Source organism: Bactrocera neohumeralis, chromosome 5 (assembly GCF_024586455.1).
Source record: "Bactrocera neohumeralis isolate Rockhampton chromosome 5, APGP_CSIRO_Bneo_wtdbg2-racon-allhic-juicebox.fasta_v2, whole genome shotgun sequence".
Lineage (NCBI taxonomy): Eukaryota > Metazoa > Arthropoda > Insecta > Diptera > Tephritidae > Bactrocera > Bactrocera neohumeralis.
Genome location: NC_065922.1, coordinates 14,939,697 through 14,957,959, shown reverse-complemented (window position 1 = coordinate 14,957,959; position 18,263 = coordinate 14,939,697). Strand labels below are relative to the sequence as shown.

At 36.5% G+C, this 18,263-nt stretch overlaps 2 protein-coding genes across 2 annotated transcripts in view; one reads left to right on the top strand and one right to left on the bottom strand.

The window, feature by feature from the left end:
- Positions 1 to 1,979, top strand: part of LOC126760613 (ATP-binding cassette sub-family D member 3) — a 35,431-nt gene extending 33,452 nt beyond the window's left edge. Inside the window, 2 exon segments of the mRNA XM_050476377.1 lie at positions 205 to 379; positions 494 to 1,979. Of these exon segments, the coding sequence (XP_050332334.1) occupies positions 205 to 379; positions 494 to 907 (589 nt within the window). The 3' untranslated portion in view covers positions 908 to 1,979.
- Positions 1,980 to 5,469: 3,490 nt separating this feature from the next.
- The window catches only part of LOC126760611 (midnolin homolog), an 82,433-nt gene continuing 69,639 nt past the window's right edge, over positions 5,470 to 18,263 (bottom strand). The window contains exons 3-4 of the mRNA XM_050476375.1: positions 12,827 to 14,782; positions 5,470 to 12,745 (exon numbers count right to left, since the gene is read on the bottom strand). Of these exons, the coding sequence (XP_050332332.1) occupies positions 12,095 to 12,745; positions 12,827 to 14,782 (2,607 nt within the window). The 3' untranslated portion in view covers positions 5,470 to 12,094. The remainder of the gene's footprint in view (positions 12,746 to 12,826; positions 14,783 to 18,263) is intronic.

Genomic DNA, 18,263 nt, shown 5'->3' with positions numbered 1-18,263 from the left:
TCTAATAAATAATTTTAAATTAAAATAAAAAAAATTTAAAAAAAAAATATTTAAAATATATTAAAAAACAAAAGTTAAAAAACAAATTTAAAAATAATTACAAATTAAATATTAAAAAAAATTTAAAAATAATTAAAAAAAATATTTAAAAAAATTAAAAATAATTAAAAAAAAAAATATTAAAAAAAACGCGTTTTATTGCAGATCGGGCATGAATGTGCTGGTGTGCGGTCCAAATGGCTGTGGTAAATCTAGTTTATTCCGCATACTCGGCGAGCTGTGGCCCACATGGGGTGGCAAATTAACGAAACCACCACGTGGTAAACTCTTCTACATACCGCAACGTCCATACATGACGCTGGGCTCGCTACGCGATCAGGTAAATAGTTGCAGTGGAGACTTGTGTACACTTTTGCAAAGGAGATTTGTGTAGACTTTTGCAGTGTGTAGATTTGTGTAGACTTTTGTGGTAATAATTTTATTTCCATTTCAGATAATCTACCCACACACGCGCGACGAAATGATACGCAGCGGCAAGAGCGACGAAGATCTTATGAAATACTTGGACATTGTGCAGCTCACCTATTTGGAGCAACGCGAGAATGGACTGAACGCCATCGAAGATTGGATTGACGTGTTGTCGGGCGGTGAGAAGCAACGCATAGCGATGGCGCGTCTCTTCTACCACAGTCCGCAGTTCGCCATCTTAGACGAGTGCACCAGCGCGGTGTCCGTGGATGTTGAGGGTAAAATGTACAGTTATTGTCGCGAAGCAGGCATCACGTTATTCACAGTGTCGCATCGCAAGTCGCTCTGGACGCATCACGACTACTATTTGCAATTCGATGGGCGTGGCAGTTACGAGTTCGCACCAATCGATCAGGCGAAGGAGCAGTTCGGCTCGTAAAATCGTAAAATAAGTGTGTAAAGCATTAATTTGTATGTAGATAAAACAGTTAGCAACAGCAGTCAATAGTTGCAATATTGAGCAGGCCGTCAACAGCTGGAGAGCGTTGAGAGAGAGCGGAAGTGTTAAGTGAGCTTTGCAGTATAGTTTGAAATCTAAGTGGTGGTAGTGCGGTGCAAGGCTTAAAAGTTGATGATTATATAATTATAATTATATATTCTTTAAAAATAACAACAAAATAAGTCAAATGTGAGAAAACGCAGTAAAATTAATTTTAGTAAGTGTCGCATATATTTTCTATTTTTGTTTTTTTTTTTTTTATATTTCGCCATGCTGTCTACCTTACTCTAGCATATTGCCGATTATTCCTCGCTTTTATGCCTTTTTTGCATACACAATTTGCCTTTTCGTTCTTGTAAAGCCTCACTTATCACTTGCGCCCCTCTATAATTATATACAACCGATTCCCCCTCTTTAAAGTTTGTTGTTGCTTAGGTGTGAACACTTTTGGTTAGCATATTTAATGGTGATCTTTTATAGCTTAAACAATTTAATTTAAATGTTTTTGTAATGCATAATTTTTGCGTTGCTTAAATAATAATATAAAATAATTTTGTTCCCTTGCTCTCGCTTAACTAAGTTGTGTGTATGTATGTATTTGTAAATTGGTGCTGGAGGTAAAAGTCAATTGTAAAAGTGGCGTTAATGAACTGCAACATATTTTATTTTGTTTCTTTTTAGTTAATTATTTAATTATTAGCTCTGTAGCTATGTATGTATGTATCATACTTCCAAATATATAATTTATATCATATATATATATTTACCATTTTAATATATACATCTATATACATATATATATATATATATATATATATTGCATAGAGATTATTGTAATTTGCTTTTAAAAAATGCTGTTTGAAAAATTCGCTACGCAGAGAAATGGTGAAAACAACTGGATTACAATCATAACTGTACTTGTATACATAAAAACACTCTTGTATATTGTAAAATAATAAAATAAATCGTGTAAACTAAAATTAATAAATGCAAAAGGATTGTATTAAACGAGTATTTTCTGTGTCACAATTATGCACTGAGGAGGATTTAATAAGGCAAAAAAGTTTTATAAAATTTTTTTTTCTCTGGTGTGAACAGCATCTACCATAAGTCTGGTGTTTTTCTAAGAAGTAAAAGTTTGCTGAATTTAGAAAAATTTTGAAGAAAAGCGACGATTTTAAAATTCGTATAGCCTCTACGAGGGATAACTACTTAGGTTACCAAAAAAAAAAACCTTAAAAAAGTTAAAAAAAAATTATAATTATTATAACAGCTACATATATGCTATGGTAGTGCGATCTGAATTTTTTTGAAGATTATAGCGCTGCTTTGATCATATTAAATGTCCAATTCGGAGATGGTACATCGTCAAATAACAAAGTTTTTATACAAGATCTTGATTTTGATCAATCTCTTTGTACGACAGCTATATCATATAGTGGTCCGATCTGAACAATTTGTTCGGAGATTGTACTCTTGCCTTGGATAGTAATCTGTGCCAAATTTCGTCAAGATATTTAGCCAAACGAAACAGTTTTTCATACAAACACTTGATGCCGATAATTCAGTTTGTATGGCAGCTATACGCTATAGTGGTTCGACATCGGCGATTCCGACAAATGAACAACTTCTTGGGGTGAAAATTACGTGTGCGAAATTTCAGATCGATACCTTGAAAACTCAGAGACCAGTTCGCGTATATACAGACAGACCAACGGGCATGGCTAAATCGCCTAAGTTCGTCATACTTTTTGTGGAATATGGTGATTCGAGTTAGGGAAGTTCAATCTTATACACTGTATTATTCTATTATTTTCTCAAGCAATAGATTAAGGAAGTCGAACGATTGGGAGTCTCCTTGTCTGAAACCTGAAACGGAGAGGTCATTTTCGATCCTGATGCGCTTTTGGTGTTGCTCAACGTCAGCTTACACAGCCGCATTAGCTTACCGGAAATATCAAGTTCAGACATAACGGCCCAGAGACAATTCCTGAATCTGATGCCTGCAGCTTATCTGTTCTTAGCCGCCGTATTTCAATAGTTTGGCCGGTAATCCATCGACTCCTGCCGCTTTGTTGTTCTTCAGGCGAGTAATTGCCATTCGAATCTAATCATAATCCCAAAATGGGACATCTATTCCATCGTCATTGTTTAGGAAATCGCGTGCCCATCTCCGGATGTTACACTTTCGCGTTCAGCAGAATTGAGAAGTGTTCGCTCCCTAACTGCAGTATGCTCTGAACATCAGCCATTAGATCATCGCTTTAGGTCCTACAAAAGTGTGCTCCGGTCTTGAAACCTTCCGTTAGTCACCGCATCTTTTTGTAGAATTTTCGAGCATTACCCCTGTCTGCCAGCTTGTCAAGCTCTTCATACTCAGACTTTTCGGACTCTTTCTTTGTTTGACTGCATAGGCGTCTAGCTTTCCTCTTCAACTCTCGATATCTATCTCACCCCGCTGGTTTTGCGGTGGATCGCAACACTGCGAGGTAGGCTGTCTTCTTTCTCTTCACTGCGACCCGACAGTCCTCAATGTGCCAGCTGTTCTTTCGAGCTTTATGAAAATCAATAGTTTCGTTTGCAGCTGAACGTAAGGAGCTTGAAATGCCGTGCCCGTCTACCGAGTTGAATACAGATGAATGATTTCAGAGAGCAAGAGTACAAGTCAAGTAGAAAACCGTTTCGCTGTCGGTTGTGATAGTAGCTTCTTTAATACTTTTCTTGTGTTTTCTTGTGACGGACGTGATTTGCTATACAGAGGCGGGCGCTTATCTTCGTCCAAGGCGATGTTAGGTCCTCGGAGCGTACGCACGTCTAGGACACTGGAGACATGTCGTCCATCTTTCACAACATGATCGATTTGGTTTCGATGTTTTCGATCCGGAGACAGCAAAGTAGCTTGATGAATTTTCTTGTAGTGGAACCTAGTACAACAGAAAACCATATTTCGGGCTCCTGCGAAGTCGATTAGCCTCAATCCATTTAGAGAGGTTTCGCCATAGAGACTTTATTTTCCGACTGTTGTACCAAGGATACTTTCTTTATCCATCATGGTGTTAAAGCCGCCAAGCACAATTTTTGCATCGTTGGAGGGAGCGCGCTCCAGCCGCACATAAAAGGCATCTTTGGTCATATCATCCTTCTCTTCCGTCTGGGTACAAATCAGTGTTATGTGGCGAGACGTTCATCCACTGGAGTGAATACGAGGACTCGACGACTGAGTCTTTCTCCCACAACGAATTTGCGCTCCTTTATATGGCCGCTGTAATAAATGTCCCGACGACCCCAGGACATCAACCAGATGGGCGTCGAATAATTCGACAGTTTCCTTCAGACAATTGCGAAGTAAAGTCCCCTCCCTTCGAACAAAGACCAAACTCTAGAAATCATTCATCATCCCTCATCATAAATTTTGCGAAACATTTATGGTTCTGTGCGCATTGGCGAAGACGAATACCGTAGTCGGTGGAACCAGCTGTACGAGATATGTGTGTATACGACGACATTGACATAGTTCAGCGAATTAAGAGACAGTGGCTACGCTGGCTTGGTCATATCGTCCGAATGGATGAAAACACTCCAGCTCTGAGAGTATTCGACGCAGTACTCTTTTGGAAAGATCAGGTAGAAAAGGACCTGGCTGGAGTGTTCAATTGGCGCCAAACAGCGAGAAGGAAGAACGACTGTCGTGCTGTTGTAAACTTGGCTATAACCGTGGAAGCGTTGTCTACGCCAATAAAGATGAAGCTTTCGTATTCATTGTAACTAATTATTAAAAAAAAACCTAACCTCAAAATAATTGCTCTATTTGCCTAATAATTCATGATACTTACCGCCATTTATAGTTAGTGAAAAAATAACAACAACAATATTACACATGTATCTCCGTTTATTTATTGTTGTAATTAATTGATAATCAGCGAATTATATTTCTGTAGTAAATTATTTACTAATTGATTTATGCTTGAATATTTGTAAGTTGCTTTTTAATTAATTTTTTGTTTGTTTTGATTTCTTTGATACACTTTTCGTATATATTTTTATACTTTTTACTTTTTATTTATTATATTTTTTTGTTTTTTAATAATTTTATTTTATTTTTTAAATAAATTTTTATCTATTTTTGGAGTTTTTTTTACTTTTTAATATTTTTTTTTTTTAATATTTTTTTTTTTTTAATTTTTATTTTTTAATATTTTTTTTTTTTTTTTTTTTTTTTAATATTTTTTTTTAATTTTTTAATATTTTTTTTCATATTTTTTAATATGTTTCTTTTACATATTTGTTATTTTTTGCTGTTTATCAATATATTCTTTGGTTTTTTATTTTATGCACAGTGTTAGTCAAGTGTTGCCAGCTGTTTTGCATATTTGCTGCGTTTATATAAAGAAGAGGTATTGTACATAATATTATTTATTTATTAATATAAATATTTACTCTTTATATATACGTATTTATGTATATATATGCATATGTTTTTGTTTTTGTTATGCATTTGTCTCGCTTGGTTGCCATATTTCTGCCTTATATCGAATAGTGGTATTTGGTTTTATAGTAATTTCTGTAGTGAGACATGCATATGTACATACAAGTGCCGTATTACATATGTACATAGGTATAGGTGTATATATAAGGGTAAGTAGTAAGTACGTATTTATGTATGAAGGTGTATACAGTTGTGGAAAATTCTTTGGAACGTAGCTATTCTTTGCAAACAAACAGTTTTTGCTAAATTGTTAAAAAAAAATATTTACTTTTTTTTTTTTTTTTTTTAATTTTTTTTTAGTTATTTAATGTCATACTGCCATAATAAATCCTCATTGTGTTTTCATGAAATTTAGTTATTGTTTTTTATAATTAAACAGTTTGTAAATATTTTGAAATTTACAAAAAATAAATTATTTTTTAAAATTTTGTTAATATTTTTTTTATTTATTATTTTTATGAGTTTTTGAATTTTTTAAAATAATTTTTGAATTTTTCTGGTATTTTTTGTTTTTTTTTTATATTTATGAAATTTTGAAAATCACTTTTTTTTGTTTTCTTTTTTTAATTTATATTCTTGCATACACGTATATACATACATATGTTTGTTGTTGTGTTTTTATATGCGCATTATTTTCTGGTTTAACGCTTATATTTACACTATTGCATGTATATTTTTTTTAATTTTTGTTGCAAGATATTTTTAGGGTATTTTATTATTATTATTATTATTATATTTTATGGAAAGGAATCATTTCTCTTAGCTTTTTTATTTTTGTTTTTAGTTTTTATAAAATATTTAAGGAAAATACGCTTTGAAATCCGGTCAATATGCAATATATGGTATGATATGGCATACATATAAGTACCGTTACATCTACATATATTCTTGACTAAATTATTATATTAACTGTGCAATATTAACAAATTGCAATATTTTGCTAAAAGCAGGGAAATTAATAATACCTTTTTTATATGTTTTGGGATATTTTTTTTAGGGATTTAAGATTTCGGGATTTTTTTTAGTTTTAATATTCAATTAATTAATTTTTTTATTTCTATTTAATTTTTATCATTATTTTTTTTTTCATTTTATTTTCAAATTTTTTTTTTTTTTTGTGTTTGTTTTTAAACTATCAAATAATTTACTATGCAACTGACTGCAATTTTCATTTACTACAACATATTCAGTTACTATACTGTACTACTATGGCAATATAAAAATTTTACTATGCAGTCCAAGATGATGTACTTCTGTTTTTACTTCACTATGAGTTAACATATACATACATACATACTACAACAAATACATACAAATATTCACTGTGGTGCCTGGTGTATAGTTGTGGATTTGATTTTTTTATTTTTATATAAATAGTATATGTAATAAGCGCCTAAAAGTATACTATACATTTAAATTTAGATTCAGATTTCAAAACTATATATAGCTTTCTATTATATAGCAACATCAGCTGCCAATGTTCCAATGCACACTGCGTAAAGGGTATAATGCAAAGTGAAATCGTGTGATCAGGTTGCGACCGATCGGAAAATGATTCACGAAAGCAAATTAAATAAAGCATTACTAATTTGAATTTTGTAGGAAAACTGACGTGCCACTGAAAATCATTTTAGAAATAAATCGGTCGTGTGATTGCTGTACAAATATATGTATCTCTGAAAACGGCGGTCGAACACAAAGCGATATCGTTGCATAATTAGTTTGTTATCCGCCTAAAAGTAGGCAACATTGTTCATATCAGAATGGAGTAGACTTTTTGGGCGCCTAAAAGTGGACAATATATATATTTTTTTAATCTGAATAGAGTGTACTTGCGCATTCCCGCATGCGGTGTCTAAGCCAATAAAGAAGAAGAAGGCGGATTATTAATTTGTAAGAACAAGAGAAGTTCAAAGGAAGTGCCTAGAATTAGATACACATAATTAAGGCGATAGTAAAACTGAACGAGTCTGAAAAAGTAAGACGAAGAATTGCAAAAATTGATTCGCTCATCATAAAAAAACAAAGAAAGCTTCAAAAAACATTTCCAAGTCATGGCATTTTGTGAGAATACAGTAGTTGCAACTAGCCGGAATTGTGAAAAGCTAATTCAAAGTTAGTTAAAAAACTTTCTAAATTCTGTAGATATATTTTTTAAATATTAAATATTTAATAAGAATTTTCGATTGAAGCGGACTCAATGACTACTATTTATACTTGATTCTTGCCTAACTAGTTAATAAATATTATAAGCAACGTGATCCGCCTAAAAGTATGCTATGAAAAAATCCAGTTTTACAAAACGAATTTTCGATCGAAGCGAACTCAATAATTAGCATTTATTATTTATTCTTGCTTAATTATGTAATAAATATCATGTGCCGCCTAAAAGTATGCTATGAAAAAATCCAATTTTACGGATAAAATTTTCGTTCGAAAAGGACTCAAAGAGTATTTATTCCTGATTTTTGCCTAAAATGTAATAAATATCATAAGCAACGTGAGCCGCCCAAAAGTATGCTATGAAAAAATTCAGCTTTGCATTTGTTTTTGAGAGCGGTTACCAGATCAGCGTCGAAAACGTTCCGCCACGATGTACTAAAGCACTTTAAAGATATCTCTGAAAATGTTGAAGTACTTCTTCAACTTTCGGAAAGAACAGAATTTTGGAAAACCATGAATTGAAGCCTGCTGAAAACCATTTCTCTTTGTATAAAAGTGCCTCAGCAACAGTTATTCCAAATCTACCTTGAAACCAATTTTTTCGAGAAAACACAGCAACTTTAATCAATATGTAGATCACCAGCTCATATAGAGTGTAAAAACACAAAAAATCAGCTCAAAATACTCTGGCACCTTGTGTTCATCTTACAACAACAATAACACCGCCGCTTAACTACGCAAGTGTTTATAAATGAAACCAATTGTTTTTGTTTTTTGTTCAAACTAAATATACCATTTCACTAAGTTTTTATTTTCAATTACATAAAGTTTTTATTATTAGCATATACATATGTATGTAGTATATATGTGTAAGTGTGTATGTAACTAGACATATTTAATAATTAAAATTTAACATAAATTGCAAATTAAATTAACTAAATTGCAATGTAAAGCGAATAATTTTCAATTCAAAGGCGACAAAGGTAGCACATAAACATACAGCCGAAAGAGAGTGAAGAGAGAGTAAGAGCAGAAAAAAACGACGAATAAGAAATAAAAGTGCTTAAAGTATTATAAATTACGCATAACGGTAAACATTTACTGCACGAACAACTGTATGTATGTACATATTGTAGGCGTACATAATTGGGCATCGAAGAGCCGAGCAAAACATGAAACAATTGAGGTTAGAAATTATACTCAGTTAATCAAGAATCAAGGTTTAACAATGGGGGTAACTGTAGTGCCTAGGGAACAATTAAAACTATACATAGAAGTATATTATATATATATATATACGTAATTATATAAATGTGTGTGTGTGTAAATTTAAATATAACTGGTCTTCCAAAAAAACAAAACCAACTTTACTACATACATACATAACTCTTTTAAAGCGTAACATACATATATTTATAATGCATTCATATTGTTTATGCGAAATAGCATTTAAGCAAATATTCATTTAATTATAAGTAGAATAAGTAGTTACTAGCAACACATACGTTTCTCCCGGCGCTCCCGCCGCGCTTATAACATAAAATTCATTATGAATTAGTAGGTGTGTACACGCTAAACTTTACACTAACAAAATTACAATAACTCATATACCCAAAAAAAACATATTTATATATAATGTATTATTGTTGTTTTTGCAAAGTGTTTGACAGGCAAAAAACAAGACAAAAAACTAAACAACTAATGCAAAGTTACATAACATTTCATCGTTTACGCTTAAACATAAATTAGTTTTCATAAATGAACAATTGTACACACACAGACACATTAACGATTGCACAATTGTTAATTAGTTGCATACATACACAACGGTATGCACATATAAACTGGTTTTAGTAAACATAGTTGTATGTATGTATGTTAAGTTGTAGCTAGTACTTATTTATTATTTAGTAAATTGTGTTCAAAACGCAGCAAGTTTTTCAATTTCGTATGCAATTGGAACGAAAATCAATTTAGTACGCTGTATTTTTTTTAATTTTGTGAAAAAATGTAATAAATTATTGCAAAGAATACTTTTTGTTGGCACAAAATTATTACTTTTTTTATATGCAAAATTTTTGAATTTTTTTCGGAGCACGCAGCAAATTTTTGTCGCTATAATTTTTATTATAGCAACTTTTTATTGCTTAATTTTTATTATAGCTTTTTATTGCCATAATTTTAATTATAGCAACTTTATGTGGCTATAATTTTCACTATAGCAACTTTTCATACATCAATTTTTTATAGCAACTTTTTCTTGCAAATTTTTGATTGAAAACCCTTTTTCTCACAAGCTGAAACATACTTTTGTAGAATATTTTTATTTTTTTGAAGCCTGCAGCAATTTTTAGCGCTATAATTTTTATTATAGCAAGTTTTTATTACTATAATTTTTTTTATAGCAACATTTTCTTGGAAATTTTTGCTAGAAAAAACTTTTACTCATAAGCTGAATCTTACTTTTGCTGCACTTTTTCGAATTGTAGCTTTTCTTCGCATTTGCTGGCTCACAATGTACAAGTATTTTGATTTTGTAATATTTTTAAATAAAATTTTAAAGTAACAGAATTCACTTTTGTCAACGCTATAATTTTGCCAAATGCGTTTGTTTTTTTGCTAAGCGCACGTATTTCAACAATTTTTGTGCTATAATTTCAATTATAGTAACTTATTGTTATAGTCTATTACCGAAAATATACATATTTTATACTTATATTTTTCTAGCTTACACTGGTACAATTTTATTTTACTTCATTTTTAATTCTTAATTTAATTTTTGAAAAAAAAAATGTATTCAAATTTTTTAAATTATTATTTAGTATCATTTTCTATTTTTTTTTGTTTTAAATTTTGGTTCTAAACTTTACGCGAATGCCAAATATTCTGTATTTCGCTAAGAAATAAATAATTTCGAAAATCCAAATTGCATATTTCAAAGCAAAAATGTATTTTCGAAAGCACAAAATTACATATTTCAATACACAAATGTATTTTCGAAAGCACAAAATTACATATTTGAAAACAAAAATGCATTTTCGAAAGCACAAAATTGCAAATTCAAAGCAAAAATGCATTTTCGAAAGCACAAAATTGCATATTTGAAAACAAAAATGCATTTTCGAAAGCACAAAATTGCATATTTCAAAGCGATATTTATTTTCGAAACTACAAAATTGTGAATTTCGTATTAAAATATATTTTTGAAACTACAAAATTGTGTATTTTTTAATAAAAATATGTTTTTGTAAGCGCAAAATAATATGTTCTTCACGAGCCAGCAAATTTCGCAGTAAAATAATATTTTTTTAAGAACCAGCGCATAGTTTTCACAACCACTGTACTATTTCTTAGTAGTTCAATAGCGACGCAACAAAATAATGTTATTAAAATGCAAAATTCTCAAAAAAAAAGTTTTTCGAAAAAAAAGTGTTTTTGTAAGTACAAAAGCTGCCAGCGAACACTGCGTGTGAATAGTAATGGTACAGCGTAAGAAATGCAAACAATTATTTGGTTTCTAAAGCTCGTAAATTGTTGTTTTTCACTACAAGCTGCTTCGATAATAAATTCAGTATGCGTTCTTTGCATTATTTTTGACAATTTTTTCTTTAATTTTAATTTACATAAATTACAAGTTGCACATTAAACTAATTAAATTATACAGCGAATTTCTATTTGAAATTATTTGCAATATTTTCGCACGCAAATTCCAGATTTTAGGCTTTAATAGTAGTTAATTGTTGTTTTAAACACGAAATTTGCGTTTTTAGGTTACAAACAATGTCAATTAATTAAATATTATTTTTCAGCGTTTAGTTCAAAATGTTTTTTTTTGTTTGCATATATTTTTAATCATATTAATTAATTAATTTTTTTATATAAAGTGCGAATATTTTTTACTATAATTTTGCAATTAACTAAATAATTTTCTCTATTTCAGCGAATTTAGTGAATTTAATATTTTTTTAAATTTTGTCTACATACATTTCCAATTTTTACTACTTATAAAGTAAAAAATACAAAACTAACATTTTGTATAAATTAACAAAAAAATTTATATTTTCAATTTTTTCATTAAACTTTTTTTGCAATTTTTTTCGTTAGTTATTTTTTAATTGCAAATTACCATTAGTTTTGCTTATTTGTTGTTGTTGTTAAATATTTGTAAATTGTAAATTCAGTTGACTCAGTTGGATATACGCGCTGCCGTCAGTAAACACTTCTTGCACTAAATATTATTATGCAATCAATTTTGTATTGAATTGTTTGGTTTTGCTTTTTTTGTTTTTGTTGCCTTCGCGCTTCTCTTAACAAAAGCGCTGAGGCTGATGATGCTCCTAATGAATAAACTAATAAATGCTACAAGTTAGGACAAATGGTGAATAAATGTGAGCTTCCTCATGTACACAGTTATAGCTGTTGCTGTTGTTGTTGTTACTATTATAGTTTAGCAGCAATTGCAGGCAATTAAAATGGATTTAAGCAGCCGTGTCCACCTCCTCCACAATGTGATTCGGCGATACCTCGCTGGGCGCTGTTGTGTTGTTGCTGTTGCTCGCGGCCGCCAGCTGCGGTGAGCTTGTTAAAGCGGCGGTCGACGCATTTGCGTTCATGGCTGATGACGTATTCGTGGCATTGGCGCAGACAGCAGCCACGGCGGTGGCGGTGGGTGCCAAAGCGGTTGCCGTCTTGGCGGGTGTGCCGACGGCGCGTGCGCCATAGGGTGCGCCCTTCAATTTGCGTGCCTCACGGCGCTGTTTACTCTGCAGCATCACCTGGCGCAGCTGATCGATCTTCGACTTCATTTTGGTGTTCTCCATGTCGGTTGTGCATTTCTGGCACATTTGCTCCACTTCGCGTTCGCCGGTCTCCGTGTTGTTGCGGTAGCGGCAATTGCAGACGGTGCGCTCATTGGCGGCGTTGTTGCTGCTGCCGCTGGCGGCGTTGGCGGCGGCGCTGTCTTTGCAGCAGCCACGGCTGGTTGTAGCTGTTGCCTTGGCGCCAGCGTAGTGACCGTTGCATTCGCCGTAAGTGCAGGCGCTGTTGCTGCCGTGCTGCTGTTGCGACTTGAGGCATTTCACACAGGACTGCGCGTGCTGGTGGTGATGGTAGTGGTGCTTCAGCGAGAGCTGCAAGCAAATGTGTAAATATATTAGTATTGCATTTCATATATGTATGGGTGTATGTGTGTGTATGTACGGTTTACTCACCTGCTTGCTGCGTATGCCATGCACGGCGGTGCCGTTGCTGCCTGAAGCGCCGCTGGCGGCGGACGAACCGCTTGGCGTCTCGAAACTGATGCGCGCGCCGCGGCTGTATTGCGGTGTGGCGCTTAGCAAGTCGTTGAGAATGTGTATAACGGTAGAGATGTCACGCTTCGGGCGCCCGTAGCGATCCTGCAGCGCTGGATTGAGTGTGCCCGAGAAGGTGCCGGAGTAGATGCCTTTGCCATGGTTCTTCATCGATTCAATAACTGCGCCCGAATTGCTTTTGCGCGGTGCCTCCTCGCTGCTGGATAAATCGATCTTGTTGGTGAAGACTTCTTTCGAGAGTTTGCGCAGCGTTTGTGTGAGATTGCGCGAGGCCTCGGCGAGCGTGCGCGAATCCGAGACTGTAACGCCTGCATCGTCTAATTCGGCGGCAACGGCGTTTGTTGCAGCTGTTGTTGTTGCTGGTGTTGCTGAAAGCGGCGTCGCTGTGGCGCCAGCGGCTGTGGCAGGTGCTGCCGGCGTCTTCGTGTCCGCATCAGCGCCGAGTCCATTCTCCTCCAAGCTGCGCGTAGTCAAAGGAATGGGACGCGGCAGTGGGCTGGAGCTGGCCTTTGGGCGCACTAACGGCGTTAGCGTCTTGGCTTGTAGCTGCTGTTGTTGCTGCTGCTGCTGATGATGGTAGTGGTGGTGATGATGATGGTGGTGGTGATGGTGATGGCTGCGATGCTTCGTGCGCGTTATAGGATTATTAGCCGTTTTGTGTAAGGTGGCGGCAACGGGCGTGCTGCAACCGCTGCCTCCCGCAACAAGCTTCTGCAACGCCGATGTTGTTGTTGGTGTTTGTAGCTCAGCTACCGCGCCGCTGCTGCACTCTGCAATCATTGCCTCTGTGCTTGTGGCCGGTACACTGCCACTATTCGCGCCACTCGTTGTGGTGGTGTCCATGCAGTTGTCGTCCTTGCCGGCTGTGCGGCCGTTGAGACGTGTACACAGACACGAGGTTAGCTTGGCGGCAATAGGATCTTGGCATGCTGTATCCATAGCGCTGCTGTTGGCCGCGGCGCTGCTGCTGCTTGTGCTCTCACAAGCGCTGCCGCTGCAACCAGCCTTCGTGATGGGAATGCTCTTTATGGCGGCCGTTTTAATGGGACTTGACACCAGATTCGATAGCGATTTGATGGGTGACTGTTCGAGCAGTGGCGATGCGCTTGCGGCGCTGCTGTCCGCCGTGCTGGCAGCACGCGCGCTGTGGAAGCCTGCATTGTTGTTGGCGGCCGCCACTGGTTGTGCCAGCGAAGAGGGCACATTGCTGGGCGCGCACTGACGCACATGCTGCGCCAACATTTGACTTAGCGGCGGCGATGTCAGACGCGCCGGCTGTGACATGGCAATGCTCTTCACAATGCTCTGCAGATTCTCATAGTCGCGCTTGCTGAGAAACGAACTGAGATCGGAGCTCTTCAGTGTGCCATTGCTGCTAATCGGCAAGCGTGCGGCAGCTGTTGTGGTGCCATTGCTGCGCTGCTGCTGGCTAACGACGATATTTGATGTTGTTGCTGCTGCGCCGGCGGCGGCTGTGTTTGTAGTAGCGGACGTGTTGTTGGAAGCGTTGGCGCCAGCTGTTGCTTGCTGCTGCTGATGGTGATGGTGGTGATGATGATGATGGTGGTGGTTGTGACTGTGGCCGGCCGCCAAAGCGGAGCGATTGTTGCGCTGACTCGAACGTGCGCGCAACGCGGCGGAGCTGCTGCTGCCACTGGAGCAACTGCTGCCAGCTGTGGCTGAGCTGCTGCCGTTTGCCGGATTCACGGTGCTCAATTGCAATTGTATGAGCATCATGTGATCACCAAGGCGCATGCTCAGATTCAATGGTGTCTTGCCGCTGAGAAAATCGTTCACTTGTGAGTCGTTGAGTGACTCCAAAGCCTGCATGACGGTGTTCTCGGGGCGTTGGGCCTGCAAAGGAAGCGAAGAAAGCACAATTAATAGTGTGTTTGTGGAAATTTAAGTGAATTTAGTACTTTTGAGTTATGTCATTCTTGTGGTAAGCAAATTTACTTGTAACTATGAGCAAACAAGTGTGCGCGCGCGTCGGCACTAAAAATCCTGCCAGTAATGCGCGCTCATAAACAGTCAGTCGGTGGTCACACGCAGCGCCTTGCCAGCAGCCTCACTTGTGGGTGTGGCGCTGTGTTAACGACGCGTGCCGGGACTCACTGCAAACACATGCACTTATTTGCAGTCGACTTGTGCAAGAAAAAAACGAATGATGCACATATAAAGGCATAAAAGCAAATGCGCGCAACCACTACGCGTTATGTAAGAGCGCAAACAACAACAACAAGTAAGAGGAATGAAAAAACAACAATGTGCAAAACACGCCTGTCTGTAGTTGGCACTTTTAATTAAAGTAACAGCGCGGCGCATCATGAGTGAACAACGGCGCGCGGTGCGGCAGCGCGGTGGAGAGACGCGACGCGACGCGGCAACGCAACAGCAACTGCCGCGTAGGTGGGTCAATGTCAGTGTCATAAGTAAATAAAACGCATGCATGCGCATGGTTGTGGGCATATTGGCGCGCACATACACACACACACACACATGCAAGCGCATTTGCACACATGCATATGTATGTATGTGTGTTTGTGCCAGCGCTCTCATTAATAAAGTGCAAAAAAGGAAAGCCAGCGCCGCGTCACCAAATGATTTCATTCTTGATTGCCTGTCAGCGGCTAGCGTGCACGCCGCTACGCCCGCCTCCGCCACCAACACCTTTCGTTCGCCAATGTGCGAACTCGCGCCCGCGCGCCAACAACGGCACATATTTGATTGTTTTACAAGTGACATAATGGCGCTGCAGTATGCACGTATGTCTGTATGTCTGTGCGTTTGTATGCAATGTAAATTGTAGCAAATAAAACGCTTTGCAATGATTAAATGAATTGCGCGGGGCAGCATGTGGGCGTGGGCGTGGACGCGTATAGTAAATGGGGCGCATATGAATTGCGCGTAAAAATTATTTCAATGACAACAAATACTATAAACACACACACACATGCGCTGCGCATATGTTTGTATGTAGGCATCCAGATAAATATAATGTTGCCGTCAATGAAGTGTTGAATAAACGTGTTTTTGTTGTAAGTATGTGTTAAATAATTAAACGCAAGTAAATGCGAGTTAATGTGTGTCTTAAATTGATTTATTATTATTTTCTTATTTTCTTATTTGTTGGCATAAACACATATGCAATACGCGCTTTCACGCCCGAACCTAAGGCTGAGCACAGATTATAGCAAGAAACCAACTTATGAAGGTGTTTGTTGTTATTGTTTTAGAAAACGAAACCTAAACAAGATACCCTCACAAATAAAAAAAGTTTTCTATACAAGCACTTAATCCTAAACGGTCAGTTTTGTATGGTAGTTATATGCTACAGTGGTCCGATCTGAACAATTTATTTGGAGATTGTATCAATGCCTTGGATAATAATATATGCCAAATTTCATGGCGATATCTCGTCAAATAACTAAGTTTTCCATACAAGAACTTGATCCGAAACGGCCAGTTTGTATGGCCGCTATATGCTATGGTGGTCCGATCTGAATAAATTTTACGCAGTTTGTATCGAAAGCTTGAATAATAATCTACACCAATTTTCAAACCGATATCTTTTCAAATAAAGAATTTTCTCTACAAGAACTTTAATTTGATTGGTCATTTTGTATGACAGCTATATACTATAGTGGTCCGATCTGAACAATTTCTGTGGAGATTGTGGCACTACCTCAGACAATAATCCATGCCAAATTTCATGGTGATATCTTGTCAAATAATGAAGCTTTTCATACAAGGTCTTGTTCCTGATCGGTCAGTTTCTATGGCAGCTTTATGCCATAATGGTCCAATATTGGTAGTTCCAGTAAATTAGCAGCTGCTTGGAACGAAAAAGGTTGGGACAAAATTTCAGCTCGATATCTCAAACACTGAGTGACAATTTTAGGCTATACATATCCGTCTGAGCGATTTATATTTTGAAAGAACTCTATAAGGATTATGATATTCGGGCTTCCTATGCGTCACTATGCGCTTGTCTAATAGTGTAGAGAGCTACGAAAGCTTTTTGAACAGAAGTCTCTAACATACAAAAATCATAGCTTTTGTTCTTTATCGGGTCATAGCTTTTTTCAATCTATAGACCCAGCCATTTTCCAACCTTACTTAGCTATCAAGAATCGGATTTGTTTAATCGAAAACTTAAGATTTTGTAGTAAGCATCTGCGAATCAACAAAACTTCTCACTTCCTTTGGATCATAAAACATGTAAGAATTGGACCAATGGAGAAAGGATGTATGGTATATACAACAGCAGAGTTTGGACTAACGGGATGGGAATTAATAATTAATTTCAAGCATTAAAACAGTCAGCAGACTTGTGAGTACTTGCAGCAAGGCAAGGAACGAGATGCTCTGTCTTAAAGTTGAGGCCACTGACTCCGAATTTCGGTAGTAAATTTTAGTAATTTCGACTCGGTGTTGGATCATATATCTTTCCATGATGAAATGGCAAACCTTACTGAAGAGTAATGTCAAAAGAGCGGGAAAATATATGGCATCGTTTGCTGCCCCAATCGGTCTACTTTTGTAGTGCCCTATTGAAAACTCCTACATTTATACTATATATCAACTACACGCTATATGTCGGGTGATCTATCTGATGATTTAGATTCTTCAGAGTTAAGGAACCATTTTACTTTATTTTTCTGTAATTCTAAGCAAAAACACTAACGGTTACAGGGACCAGGTGTAATGCGAAGCATATTTCCTTATCACGCTTGGAGAGTTAGGATAAAGAGGGTCAGAAAATAAGTATAAAGCTTACAAGTTTGACATGGTTTGAGAATGGATTGGACAGACCATTTTTTAATAGTCTAAAAACCGAAACTGAAATCTGATATTTTGTAAAACTGTGGGCAAAAACTAATACATTTAATGCCTCGTTTAGGTCGTTGCTGGTACTAAGCCTCAAAGTGGGACCCAAAAGGCGCTCAGAACTATTTGCATTTGCAAGGTTTATCGCGCCAACATGGAAGGTGTACTGACTGAACTCTGTTCAATAGGCTCTCAAGTGTAAGGTTACAATCTGTTGTCGAATGAAAATTGTCAAAATTGTATGGTGGAAGGTAAGAAGAATACTTATTTCTCAACTGTACAGCTTTTTTCGGTCTAAGAAACCGACATTCGGCAGAAACAATTTCGGCGTACCTGGTGAAGTTGCTTGAATTGCATTAGCTTATTCTTCTTTATTGGCGTAGAAACCGGTTAGGCGGTTACAGCCGAGTTGACTAGTAGAATTTGGATTTTGTTCGTCGAGTCAGGATTTTACTTCCCAATTGCCTACTCAGTCCGAAGTAGCACCTGTTGGCAAGAGTTATTC